The sequence below is a fragment of the Cygnus atratus genome, chromosome 1 (assembly GCF_013377495.2).
Source record: "Cygnus atratus isolate AKBS03 ecotype Queensland, Australia chromosome 1, CAtr_DNAZoo_HiC_assembly, whole genome shotgun sequence".
Classification (NCBI taxonomy): Eukaryota; Metazoa; Chordata; class Aves; order Anseriformes; family Anatidae; genus Cygnus; species Cygnus atratus.
Genome location: NC_066362.1, coordinates 26087752 through 26101015, shown reverse-complemented (window position 1 = coordinate 26101015; position 13264 = coordinate 26087752). Strand labels below are relative to the sequence as shown.

General features: G+C 38.8%; 1 protein-coding gene across 1 annotated transcript in view; it reads right to left on the bottom strand.

The window, feature by feature from the left end:
• Positions 1 to 13264, bottom strand: part of LOC118246889 (ankyrin repeat domain-containing protein 26-like) — a 52166-nt gene that overhangs the window by 11350 nt on the left and 27552 nt on the right. The window contains 10 exon segments of the mRNA XM_050709043.1: positions 377 to 489; positions 1321 to 1455; positions 2904 to 2981; positions 4463 to 4556; positions 4741 to 4916; positions 5611 to 5763; positions 7547 to 8503; positions 9725 to 9871; positions 11544 to 11727; positions 12002 to 12215. Coding sequence (XP_050565000.1) covers positions 377 to 489; positions 1321 to 1455; positions 2904 to 2981; positions 4463 to 4556; positions 4741 to 4916; positions 5611 to 5763; positions 7547 to 8503; positions 9725 to 9871; positions 11544 to 11727; positions 12002 to 12215 — 2251 coding nt within the window.

Sequence of the window (13264 nt, the reverse complement as noted above, 5' to 3'; positions counted from 1 at the left end):
ATAAAATAATGAGGTGAAGGAACTACCAGTCTGTTCCACATTCTCAGACGTAAGCAGCATAGAGATGGCTTTAACACGCTCGACAGACCAGGAGTTACTGAGAAAAACCAGCATTCCAGTGCCACAGATCACTTGGAGGGTCCATCTTTCACCCCAACCCTTCCCTCCCAGGAGAACTGCAGGGTAACCTGCATTTGCAGTTCTTTTGGCAGCTCTGAAAAAACATAGGCATGTGTACAGAAGAGCCTTGCAAGACCTGGTGTGAGGCTTGAATTTGCTCACAGACAGTTACCCTCACCTATTTTTACACTCAAGTTCCATAAAGCTTAATTTCTGCTCTATGGGATCTCTCTTTAAAGTACTAAACAAGCCATACCTGTGACATTCTTTTTGCAGTTCAATGTTTCTTTTCATTTCCTGGTCCAGACGCACCTCAACTGGGCGTTTCAACTCTACCAGCTTCTTCACTTTCTTTCTCTCACTCTCGCACTTTCAAAACAGAAAAGACACATGGCACAACCAGCACAGGGACAGCATCTACATGTGGTATGCGCAAATGGAGTTCTCCACAAAGAAGCTGCAGTACACCCCTTACAGAGTTCAACAGAACACTAGGGTCCCTGCAAACATTTCTGCAGGAAATCACTTCAGGTTTCACACAGAGAGTCCAATACTGAGAGACAGAAAGAGATGCCTCCAATGAAGCAAAGGCCTCCTCTCCTACGGCTTCACGGTGAGGTGGCGGCAAAGACCTTCTCATGGAACCTTCAACAAGGAGGAGAAGGTGGCTCTTCTGGAACTGGTCAATGTTTCATTCTCCTCTGCCATTCCCTCTGCATGATCTTTGTCAGTGTTTACTAATTCAGGCATTGTTCTTTCTTTTGGTGTCTTCTCAGGCAAAACAGAAGGGATCTGGCAGTTTTTCCTGCACTTTGTACTTGCTCCTTATTTTTCTGCAAGAATTTTAAGCTCCTGCTATTCTGAAAACCCGTAGCAGCTGCTCCATACACTGTACTGGAAACATCAAGTGTTTTAACCCTGTCCCAAAATCAAGGGACTATATGATGACCAGAAGGAATTTAAATGAAGAACTGGGGAACTTCAGTCTTGCTCAATGTGCTCAAGCCACACTGTTTTCCCAACAGAACCACTCCAGCATTTACAGAGAAATATCCCATGGGCTTTTATTCAATTCCTGCATAACCCCCAAATCAACAGTTACTTGTGGTCTGAATAGCAAGAAGAGAAAAGGCTGAGTATGTAAAAAGTCAGCAAAAATGTGAACATAATTCTGGGTATTGACTAGGTGTTAGGGCTCACCTGTTCTAGGAGCTCAGCCTTTTCCCTGCCAAGCTGAGCAAGACGATCTTCAAGGTGGGTTCTTGACTTCAATTCCTCTTCCCACATACTGCGTGAGTCTTTTGATGTCATAGGCAGCACATTCTGCTTTTGCATCTGTGGAAGTAACAATGGCAAAGGAAAAAAACAACATAACTAGAAAGCCAATACTGCTATATGAAGTAGTAACTTAACTGGAAGCAGGGTTAAGCTCTCCTCTCACCACTAAAAATCTACAGTGAACATTAATACAAAGTGTAAAACAGCTCAGGAACACAACCAAGAACAGCACTTAAAGCTAGTGGAAAGAGTCAATGCTCTGTATGTGACAAAATGAGGTTACAACTCTAGGAGTAAGAAGACACACAAAATTTCCCTACAACTTTATTCACAAGTTCCCCCTGATTTCATAACGGTGCATAATTGATTAAATTCATAATTTGTCTAGTGCCCACCACAGAAAATACCCTACACTCACTGCTTGTGTAATAACTGCAAATCTTCTCAGAGCAAGAAAATGTTTTCAAATCAGCAATATTCTCCTTTTACACAAAGCAACAAAGATTTGAGTCACAGATATATTTATGTGGAAATGAGCTTGTTTTTTCAGTTCACATGTACAGAATAGAAGTTAACTAGATGCGTTGAGTAGCACATTTAAAAACAAAACGTCCACTGATCTACAGAAAGACATAAAAACCTTAGCACAAAGGCTTAGGTGTAAATTTACAATTTTGTAAAGCTTTCTCAGGTGTCCTTACAGAGTAGGTCAAATCCTGGGTCTTAATACACAACAATGTAGAGGTAAGATAAAGAAACCTTAAAAAACATTAATAAGTGTATGTATGCCCGAAACCCGATGATTGCTTCTAATTGGTATGACACCAAAAGAGGAAGAAAGAAAAGGAGGCTGGAAAAGAGCTCAGACTTCACTGGGGCAGAAAATCAACAGCTTTTCACTTCCAGCAGAGCCCTGCAATAGGTTCATTTCCAAACAACAAAGTCCTTTAAGAATACTCCAGGGTTTCACAAGATGCTAGACCATGCACATACAGCAGCTCCCGTCCAGCTGCCTGCCACTGCGCAGTATCACCTCACCTAATTACTCCACTCCTTCCTCACCTCAGCCCCCTGTGTGGCAGGAAAGCACCAGTACCTATTCACAAGTGGGAAAAAAAGCTAACGAGCTCATGTGGAAGCTGTGACAAAGTGCTGAAGATAACACAGATCTCCCAAGTCCAGTCTCCCTTCTCAGCCTTCAACCATACGTCTCCCTCCTGCCCACATCATCCATCATATCCATCAAAGGAATCATGCCAATGAACACAAGTATCCACATACCACCACACAGATACAAAATGCAGCAGCAGCAGAGGAATGCAGAAATTTACAGCCTTTACCCTTGAAGGTGCCTTGCCCTGAAACCAGAAGGGTATTTGTCAGCTCATCTGTACTTTACAACGTACCCAATCTTTCCATTAATTACCTGCATACAAAAACAAAAACAAAAAGCAAAACAACAAAACAAAGACTAAACCAGTTATTTGCAGAAGCCATTAAGGTACCTGCTGATGTTGGTGCTCTTCTGCAGTTGTCTGTGTTGTCCGCAAGCCAGTTATCAAGTCCTCTAGGCGATTATGAACCTAAGGAAGCATTAAAAAAAAAAAAAAAAAAGACAACACTGACTTTCTAGACTGAAGTTCACACTTCAGTACCAGAAATAAATATTACACACATCTTTCCATCTCTTTATACCTTTAATATTTATCCCCACCACCAACGATCAGAACTACCTTAGTCTGATGCTATCGTAAAATTCATAGCAATCATCACCTCTGCCATTTGCTCCAGGAAGAGAACCATGTAGAATACAAAGAATCTTTGATGAATACAAAAAGGATGTTTTCCCATTCACAGTACATATGAAAGCCATGCTATCTTAACTAAGGGGGAAGTGTAAGCACTGTGACTGCCTTCTCTCCTCTTTTGCCAGCGTCAGCACAGCATGCAAAGTTCAACTCTCAGGTATAGTTATTTTCAAAGCCTCTTCAACATTAATTAACTACAGGTGTAACAATGACCCTAGTTCACTGGTTAGAATATAAAAATTATTTACTTCATGTAAGTCACAGATGAAACCACCTTATTTATGCTAATATTAACCACTGAGTTGTGGCACTGAGAAATTCCAAGCCTTGCAACAAGTTCTGCAAATGATACCATGGAAATTCCTCTTTACTGTTTCATGAAAACAAACACACACCAAGCCACCAAGGGCAAAGCAATTCTGCACAGCAAAATCTCTGGGGAATATAATCCTTGTCCTGGTCTGATCAGAGAATCATTAAGGTTGGAAAAAGCCTCCAAGATCATCTGGTCCAACCATCCCCCTACACCATGTCCCTAAGCACCAGGTCCAACCTTTCCTTGAACACCCCCAGGGACGGTGACGCCACCACCTCCCTGGGCAACCTGTTCCAATGCCTGACTGCTCTTTCTGAGAAGAAATGTCTCCTCATTTATAACGTTATCCTCCCCTGGTGCAACTTGAGGCCATTCCCTCTGGTCCTATCACTAGTTACCTATGAGAAGAGGCCGATCCCCAGCTCCCCACAACTTTCTTTCAGGCAGTTGTAGAGAGCAATAAGGTCTCCCCTGAGCCTCCTCTTCTCCAGACTAAACAACCCCAGTTCCCTCAGCTGTTCCTCCAGTCAGGCTTCTGGCATAAAGCTCTTGGCACCAATATCAGTTGTGGAATTTCCCTGGGGTAACTTACTGAAAATCTTTCAAGATGCACATACTGATACGTGTCTGAAGCAGCATCTGATGTCATGGTATAAAACAGAAAATATTTAAACCGGCACTTGAGTGTCAAAACCTTACCTTAGACAGCGTTAAGTAGGGCTTGCTATAATATTACAGGAAAACTCTCAAAACTGGGAAGCTGGGGAAGCGACCAGCAGGATTTTCAGAGCTGCCTATAGTCAGCAGAACTCAGGAACTGAGCTCCCCTACACTGTCCAGGAAAATCCCATGTTACAGCTTTCTCACAGAAAATACATAACTATTCTCAGAAGCTCACAAAAAAAAAAAAAAAAAAAAGGGAAGTTTATGACTAGCTTACTGAGGCAGAAGTTTGCAGGTCTTTCTGAAGGGCTTCAATCCTGTTGGTTTGTTGTTTGGCTGTGGCTTCCAATCTGGCATTTTCAATTTCAAGCCTGAAAGAGAAATACAGGTCTTATGATGGAAATTCACATGAGCACCAATTCTGAAAGAACATAATCTAATGTGAAAGCTTCTTTTAAAACCCTATAGTAATATCTTGTGATGCAACAAAACAATCCTGGTGTTTTCACATAATCACAGAAAGCAAAATCTTGCTTCACTATGTTATTTTCTTACCTTTGCACATGCTCTTCCAGTTGTTTTATAGTAGTATTAGTTCCAGAAGATGATAACAGAAGGTCTTGCAGTTTCTGGGAAGAAGCTATTAATTCTCTTTCCTTATTATCTAAGACAGTCTTTAAGTCATGAACACAATGCTCAGACTGAATACGTTGTTGTTCTGATTCCTGCAACTGAAAAAACTCACAGTAGAAATCCATACTACAGGTTAGTTTCTCTCTAGAGAAGTCAACGGGTGCTAAAGAATTTGAGCACTGCATGTATCTGCATATACACTCTACACAAAGTATTGTTATCACCTGAAATACATTTGAACCTTCACTTCTCCTAGCAAATGAATAGAAATTGTGTTACTTCATGTTATACCAGCCTCTCCCATCCCTATATTGAATTTCCATAGCACTTATCTAAGCACTGACACCACCACTCCTACCCTTTCAGTGACTCACGACATGGAATCTGCTTGCTTGCTAGCGGTCTGAAAATTATTAATTAATTAATTTCAGTGAACTGAAAATTTTCAGTTCATCCTTCTCCTAAAGTGACTTCACAGCTCCAAAATAATTAGATTCTCATGACTTATATTTCAGGAAAAGAAAAGCATAGACAACTACCATGGTTTTGGCTGGTACAGATTAATTTTCTTCAGAGGCTCACACAATGCTGTGTTTTAGATTTTTGATGAAAACTGGTGAAAACACACCAATGTTTTAGATGTCATAGAGCAGTCTGTACGTAGAGCCAAGGACTTTTCAGCTCCTCATGCTGCCCTGTCAGCGAGGAGGCTAGGGGTGCACAAGAAGCTGGGAGGGGACACAGCTGGGACAGCTGACCCACACCGGCCAGAGGGGTATTTCATTTCTATACCTTGGTTTTAACCCTGTCCAACTCCTTTTGCAAGCGCAGTTTGTCTTCCTCCAGGTCACTGCGGTAGTGCGTAGTAACTTCAAGTGCAGCTTCTGACATAGACTGCTTTTTAAGAGCATTAGCAAGTTCCTGCTGCAGCTGTCTGACCATACCCTAAAAAAAATCAGTAACATGAACATGAAGAATAGAATACGAAATATGCCTTTGCTTCTTTACTTAAAACTTACTAGATCATATAATTCAGTGTTCACGATAAATTCAAAGGTGTGAAATTTTGCGTGCCACCAACAGGCATCTGCACATCTCAACTGCACACATACAAACTATGAGCAGCTCTTTAAGAGAGTTTCTGTTTCTAAATAAAAAAAGGGCTTAAGTCATATTCTTCTTGGAACAACACATAAGCACACACTGTAATCATGTATTCTTTTTCTAAGAAAACACAAATAATCTGTTTTGATGTAAGAGCTAAAGATATTGCTCTGATAATCAATGGTGGGACTTTGTCTTAGATCTCTCCTTGTGCTATTCCTCCACTAGGCAAATATAATTAAGCTCTTTTGAAGCTTTAAGTACATGTTAAATCACATCCTCTTACAGTCTTATTGAATTCATTTTGGATTAACATTGTATATCTATTAACTTCAAAAGGTAGTAGGAAAAATATAAAGCAATTTACAGGTTAAATTGACTGACAACACACTGCTGGACTACTCTCCCCATGTCCCACCTTTCAAAGTAAACAAAAATTAAGGTGGTTATCAGACACATTCAAGTACTTAACTCACTCAAAGATTCTGAGTTTGTTATGAAGAAGGAAAAGTAATTTTGGATCACCATTCAAATCATTAAAGGACATGAACCTCACACCAGAGAGTCTAAATACAGAACATGATTATTTCCTATTTTCTAGACAGGAAAAGAAGATTAAACAAAATGGTTAAGGCAACTTTTTAATCATTATTCTACTTGGAATTGAGAGTACGCTACCTATTATATAACGTACATAACTACACATTCTCTCATCACCTATAGCTTTTTCAGCTGTCTAGCTATTCCTTGCTTCTACCTCCATCGTAATTTTCAGTTCCATCCTTTTTATTGACAAAAGTCATTTACAATTGGGAGCAACACTTGTTTCATGCATATTTGAGTAATACAAAGTTATGCTAGCACTCTGCAAAGCAGCACGTTTCATATTCATGCATTGTATCAATTTGCAGAAAGTTTAACTGATTTCCTAATTGGCCTTTCTTCTGTGTGGCTAAGTAGCCTTTCACAGAGCCACAAAGAAAGAAAATATTTAAATATGGCTATACAACAAAAAAAAAAATACAGAAGACTAAACTTAGGTCAGTGTTCAAAATCAAATTCTTGAGGAACTGACAGGTACTTTAGAACTCCCAAAACACATACAAAAATTAACACCTGGACAATACTAACGGTCTTCAATTTTATAGCATCTTACAGAGAAGCATTTTTTTTTTCTGTAGTAACATACTATAAACACTCCTCCCCCCCCCCCCCCCCCCCGCCCCAATCACTTCACTTACCTACATCTTCATTTCTCAACCCTTGCATATTGGATGGTTCTTCTTTATGTATTTCTGTGTGTGTCATCAGTGCAGTGGTATATCAAACCACCACTCTACAGGGCATAGAAAGGACTAAGGAAAAGGGATGAAAAAAGTTCTAAGGAAGAACTACCTTCTTCATCAAACCCTACATTTGGATACCTTTTTCTGTTCTCTGATCAGATCTTGGCATTGGCATCCAATTTGCCAAAATCTTTCACAGTTCCAGGAGAAACACAACAAACCAGAAAAAAAATCGGCATGATTTGGTCCTATGCATATAACTTATACATGATTTGTTTTATATTTCTAAAAATTTCAAGAAATTATAAATTTTAAATTGCTCTGAATGTATACTTTACCTCTCTTTCTACTTTGTCAGCCTCGTATTTGAAGACTTGTTCTCTTAAATCTGTACACTTGGTTTTTAATTCCTTGTTTCTCTCTTCCATCAGGTAAACTTGCTTTTCAGTATCAGCTCTGAGTTTGCTGAAAATATCATTAAACCTGTCCTGGACATCATTCACAACTTTTTCTTTGATGATCCCCTTGTTCTGCATATCTTCCAACTGTTGACGGAGTAAAAGATTTTCACTTTGGAGCTGGGCCAATCGCTCCTGCATGGATTCCTGCTTTATCATAAACTTGCTTACTTGATCTTTCTCAAGTTGCCGAGCATGATCACTTTCCTTTGCCTGACATTGGGCTTGACTTAATTCCTTTTGTGTCATTTCTAAAAGTAGTGTTTTTTCTCTAAGTGTTTGTTTCAACTGGTGAAGCTCATTTTCTAGAGTATTAGCTTTGCTTTCAGCTTTACTCAGCTGCTGAGACAAGCTCTTGTTGGCTTCTCGCACATCAGAGAGGTCATGATGGAGCTTGTCTTGCAACCGAAGCCATTCATCACGTTCTCTCTGAAATGTTCGTTCGACATCACTTTTTGATGTCTGATGACGTTCAAGATCTTGAACAGCAACGTTCAGGCGAGAACGGAACGATTCAATCTCTGTCTCCAGTCTGTCTTTGCTTTCTTTAGTCTGCTCAAGTTTGGAAGTTAGCACTGCAGATTCTGTCTTTAGTAAATTCAGCTGTCCATTGTATTGAAACACTGTTTGTGTTAAGGCTTCCTCATTCAGTTTAAGTTCCTTTTTAAGATCTTCATTTTTTTCTTTCAAAGTTTCATTTTCCTCTAAATATTTTCCTTCATCCTCCTGGTGCCTAAGTTTTACTTGGTCAAGTTCTAGTCTTAGCATAGCAATCTCATCTTGCAGTAACTGATTTTTGTACAACAGATCCTTTTCTCTTTCATTAGTGTCAGATTCCTGAGTGACAGGGAAAATGAATAAATAGCCAGTCAGGAAATAAATCTGCAAAATACACTTGCAAACTATGTTTTAACATTTGTAATATTGAAGCATGACTGCTAAGATGAGAGAGAAATTTCAGGTGATACATAAGCTACTGTACAATGCATGTGTACAACAAGTACACGCACTGGAATTTTAACAAACCCTTAAAAGCCGTATGAACATCCCAAACATATGCCTTCCACCCCCCAGCCCTGAAGCAGCAACTAAATAATAATTTATATTTGCGATATTTTAAATACAATTTTTTCAGGTGTCAATGTTTTCTTGTAACCACATACCTTTGTGTTATAAATCTAGTATAAACAGAGATATGAAAAGGTTATTTTCCTTTTCTAACATGAAGCTGAATTGCAGCAACTATAAATGCTACCTCTCCTCTTGCATCAGCCCTCAAATGCCTCCTTAAGGCCTAGCTTTTTTTTTATTACTGAAAGCAAACTATACAACTCCATCAATCATCCCTTAAATGTAGTACTCTTACGTGTTTTCTGCTCATAATATATGTAAATTATTTCCACATTAATGTAACAATCCCATGTTTTTTGGACAGTACAACAAAGAACAAATAATTACTTGAAGCACTGGGTGTTCTTCAGTAAACCCTTGGCAGGTTTGTGGTTATTTCCCCTCCCCCCCCGCCCCATCCCCCAATAGAGTCTAGGTTTGCTTTTTCTCCTCCAATTATTCGATCTCCTAGAGAAATTTCATTCATTCTTTATATTCTTTCATAAAATTTTAGAATGTGAAGGTGGAAGAAGGCATACTTTAAAGTAAACAGATTTGATGATGGTATAACTAATCCAAAAGCCAAGCAATGGGATTGCAAACAGTGCTGAAAAACTTCTTTCCTGGTCAGCCTCGAGATAGCTGTGTGTCTGACTGCTAGAAACCTTAAAAACGATAACATCTATAAAATGAAAAATAGCAGACAGCTTAAGAAACTGGGTAAACAGTGTCTTATTTTATATTGGCTTTCTATTTCTACATACAATTCAGGTAAATTCATGGGACTCATGCTGCTTTCCCAAACTTTTGAAGACATCAGTAACATAGTTGGGTTATATTGACAACTGTAGGTTAATCCACCAAAAAGCACAAAAAGTTACTTAAGATTTATTATCATTTTAGAATGAGAGCAGTGAAATTTAATTAATTAGAAACAGAACTGCTTACCTCTGAATTTTTTCCTATGGTTATTCTCGTCTCTTCTTCTAGTTCCTTCTGTCTCCACAGGTGGCTGTTCAAAATTCCTTCTTGTAGGGCTCTGGCACTCTTTTCCTGAGACAGCTGTCTCTGTGTTTCATCACGTTCTTCTTCAACCTACAGTAATATAATCGAACTTCTGAATCTTGAGCAAAATCAGAGCTATCAGTATCTTCCCAGTTCATTCTTCTTTATATTTCATGTACTTTTGCTTCCTCAAAGTTACAAGAGTCCACCTTGCTCAACTAGACTTAATATCGTTTCCAAAAGATCTCCTTTGAATGGCAACTTGATTTTTTATTTTTATTTTTTACTGGTTTCAGTTTCTGTGGCAGGGGACAAACACCCACTCTGACATAATGTGGGTTGCGTAGATCTGTCTTCTTGCCTGTTTATGTTCCTGGCTACTTATTCTATGCAAGAGAAAGTATTCCTAATGTTACAAATTTGACAACTTACGTGAACCGAAAAGCAGCATCCAGGTGTTAGCCAGCTGACTACATATTTAGGAAGATGCAACTGCCCTTTAGGGCAGAGTGTACAGAATTTTAGTAAGCTGCTTCATCTTGTCCTAGACAAACAACACATCGATGGCAAGCATCCCACAGGCTAACCCTACTACAGCAAATGATTTAGACTGCTCTGAATTTAAATGTATTATAATTATTATTAAAGCAACTTGGAATAACAGAATCACAAGACTGAAATAAAATTTTGAAGTAAATACAGGCCTGTACTTCCAAAACAACCTTCTCATACTAAGCACAGACTTACAAATGCATTTTCAGTATTTGAAAACAAGCATGTTTAGATTTCTGAATGAATCAAAAATTGTATGAATAGCACATGTCCAAGTTTAGTCTGCACAATCAGCATTATAAAAGTTTTATACTTAATGAATCACTCTCTATACAAAAAAAAAATTAAAATATAAGAAAGCTATTATTCTTGGTAACATATTCCATACAGAGCTTAAGCAGAAACCCAAGTCAAATTACTAACACACTATACATACTCACTTAAAACAGGAACGGACATTCATATGCTTAAAGTCAAAGATATGAGAACACCGATTCATCAGTTTTATCACTAACGTTAAGAGCAACATAAACTGAACAAATAACATTTCTAAAAGCACATCAATTCCATTGACTGTACCCTATTGCAATGTCCTAAGCAGAGACTGTGTAGAACCATGACAGAAATACTTAAAAAGTATGTCAAGACCAGTGAAAAGATCCACAAAACCATATGTAAGAGCTGAAGAATTTATGCTGATCATATACAGTGAGAATGTCATCATCTCAATCACAGTAAATAAAGCACTAAAGCTGTAATTAAAACACAGGCGAGAGGCTTGCCTGGATTCAGTCCCCTGACTGTGGGCAACAGAGGCAGTGTACAGAATCTCACGTAAATGCTAACATTTGGGCGTGAATTTAAATCCCTGTAATTATACTTGCCCTGCAAGAAAAATTTTATTTTTCAGAAGGAAAATAAAATTTAAGAAAAAAAAATACGTTTTGTAGTAATTAGGAAAAATAACTCCAAGTGAGGCTTTGCCTGAAATACAAATAAAAGCATGATTCTGAAAAAGGAGAAAAGGAATCTTGCCTGTAAACCTGCCTGTGAACCAACAGTTTTCTACTGTCCTCAAAATGTGGCAATATAGTTATTTAATGCCTCTTCCATTAACCAGGTATCTCTTTCTCTGAACATACTAGAATGCAATGTCAATTGAAACAAACAGAAAAGAGAAGATGAATGTTTACCTTAGTATTTAATATACCTGTTTCAAGAGCTTTCTCAATGTTATTAACTCTGTTTGTAGATTCCCTGAGTGCAACTCAAGTTGTTGTTTTTCCTCCATCTCTTTACAGTATTGATCCTCTTTCCTTCTTAGTTGTTCTCTTGTTTTCTCATACAGCATTTCAACTCTGAGCCTCTTTTCTTCTTCTTGTTTCAAAGAAAATCTGTGATTTAACAAAGATTATCTGAGGAACTAAATGCTGATATAAAAAGTAAATATGCCACGTTATGAACTTGCATAGGCAACTTAAACTGTAAAAATGTCACATCTTTTCAAATACAGTATTTTGCTATAATTTTAGACTTCTAAAAGAATTGTAATTTCATTCCATTAGTGGTGGAAAACATCTTGTGCATCAGCTGTACAAACACACAAACTATTACACAACGTGAATACTGACAAGACAACACACATGATCAGAATAAAGGATTACATACTTAAGGCTTTGGATATCACTTTTCCATTCCACTTCTTGGTGAGCCAATATGGATTTCAAATCCTGAGTCTCTTCTGCTATTAATTGTGACTCTTCTTTTTCACTTTCCAATTTCCTGACTTCTCTACAGAGAGCTGCATACCGACTTTTTTCGCGTTCTATTATCTGTTCATATTGAAGAAGTATGTTTTGAATTTTCAACAGAATAACAGAACCTATTTGGAGATAGAAAATAGACAAAATTGCACATACACACAAATACTTTCCAATGTATAACCTATTTAATACTTAGCTGTATTGAGTTTAGGTGGCGAGGCTTTGGTAGTGGGAAATCTCTGAAAAGGACAGGGGCTGCCTATGCCAGACACAGATGATTCCAACAGACCCACTGCAGGACACAGCTCAGCCTCTCAGCCAAGCTTGTGGCACCTCCAGGAAAACGTATTTTAGAAAGGACAAAAAACACCACACAGGCAGAGGAGGAGAAGGGAGAAAAAAAGAAAAAAAACATGAGTAAGAGCAAACAGCAAGGTCTGATGAAGGTTGGGGAGGAGGTGCTCCAGATGCTTGAACAGACTCCCCTACAACCTGTGGAGAGCATGCATTTCCCTGCAGCCCCTGGAGAGGACCACGCTGGAGTGCATATCCACACTGCAGCCCATGGAGGACCCCACAATTCCTAAAGGACGTGTAGTCAACGAAGAGCCCACACTGGAACAGACAAGAAATGCAGCACATGCAGAACCTATCCTGGAGCAGGTTTATCCTGAAGCACTGCAGCCTGTGGAAGGTCCCACGCTCGAGTAGGGAAAGGTGTGAAAAGGAAGGAGAGGCACTGCTTTGTACTGACTGCAAACCCACCATCCTACCTGCACTGCTCAGGTGGTGGGACTGAAGTGAAGTTAAGCCTGAGAAAGGGGTGGGAGGAAGGTGTTGTTTTAATATTTTTTATTTTTTTATTTTTTGGTCTTTCTCACCACCCAAATCTATTTTAAATAGTAAACAAATTAATTTTCCCCAAGTGGACTCTGTTTTGCCCATGACAGTAATTGGTAAGGGATGTCCCTGTCTTTATCTCACTCATTGAGTATTTTCATCCTATTTTCCGCCACTGTCCTGTTGATAAGTGGGAGTGATAGTTCAAGTGGGTGGGAGTTTGGCCTATAGCCAAGGTTAACCCACATTTGCCTAATGAAGCTTTAGCATAGTTTAAGAAAAGAAGTACTGATTATGTTTATATAAACCGACGTGTTTCTATGCAAGC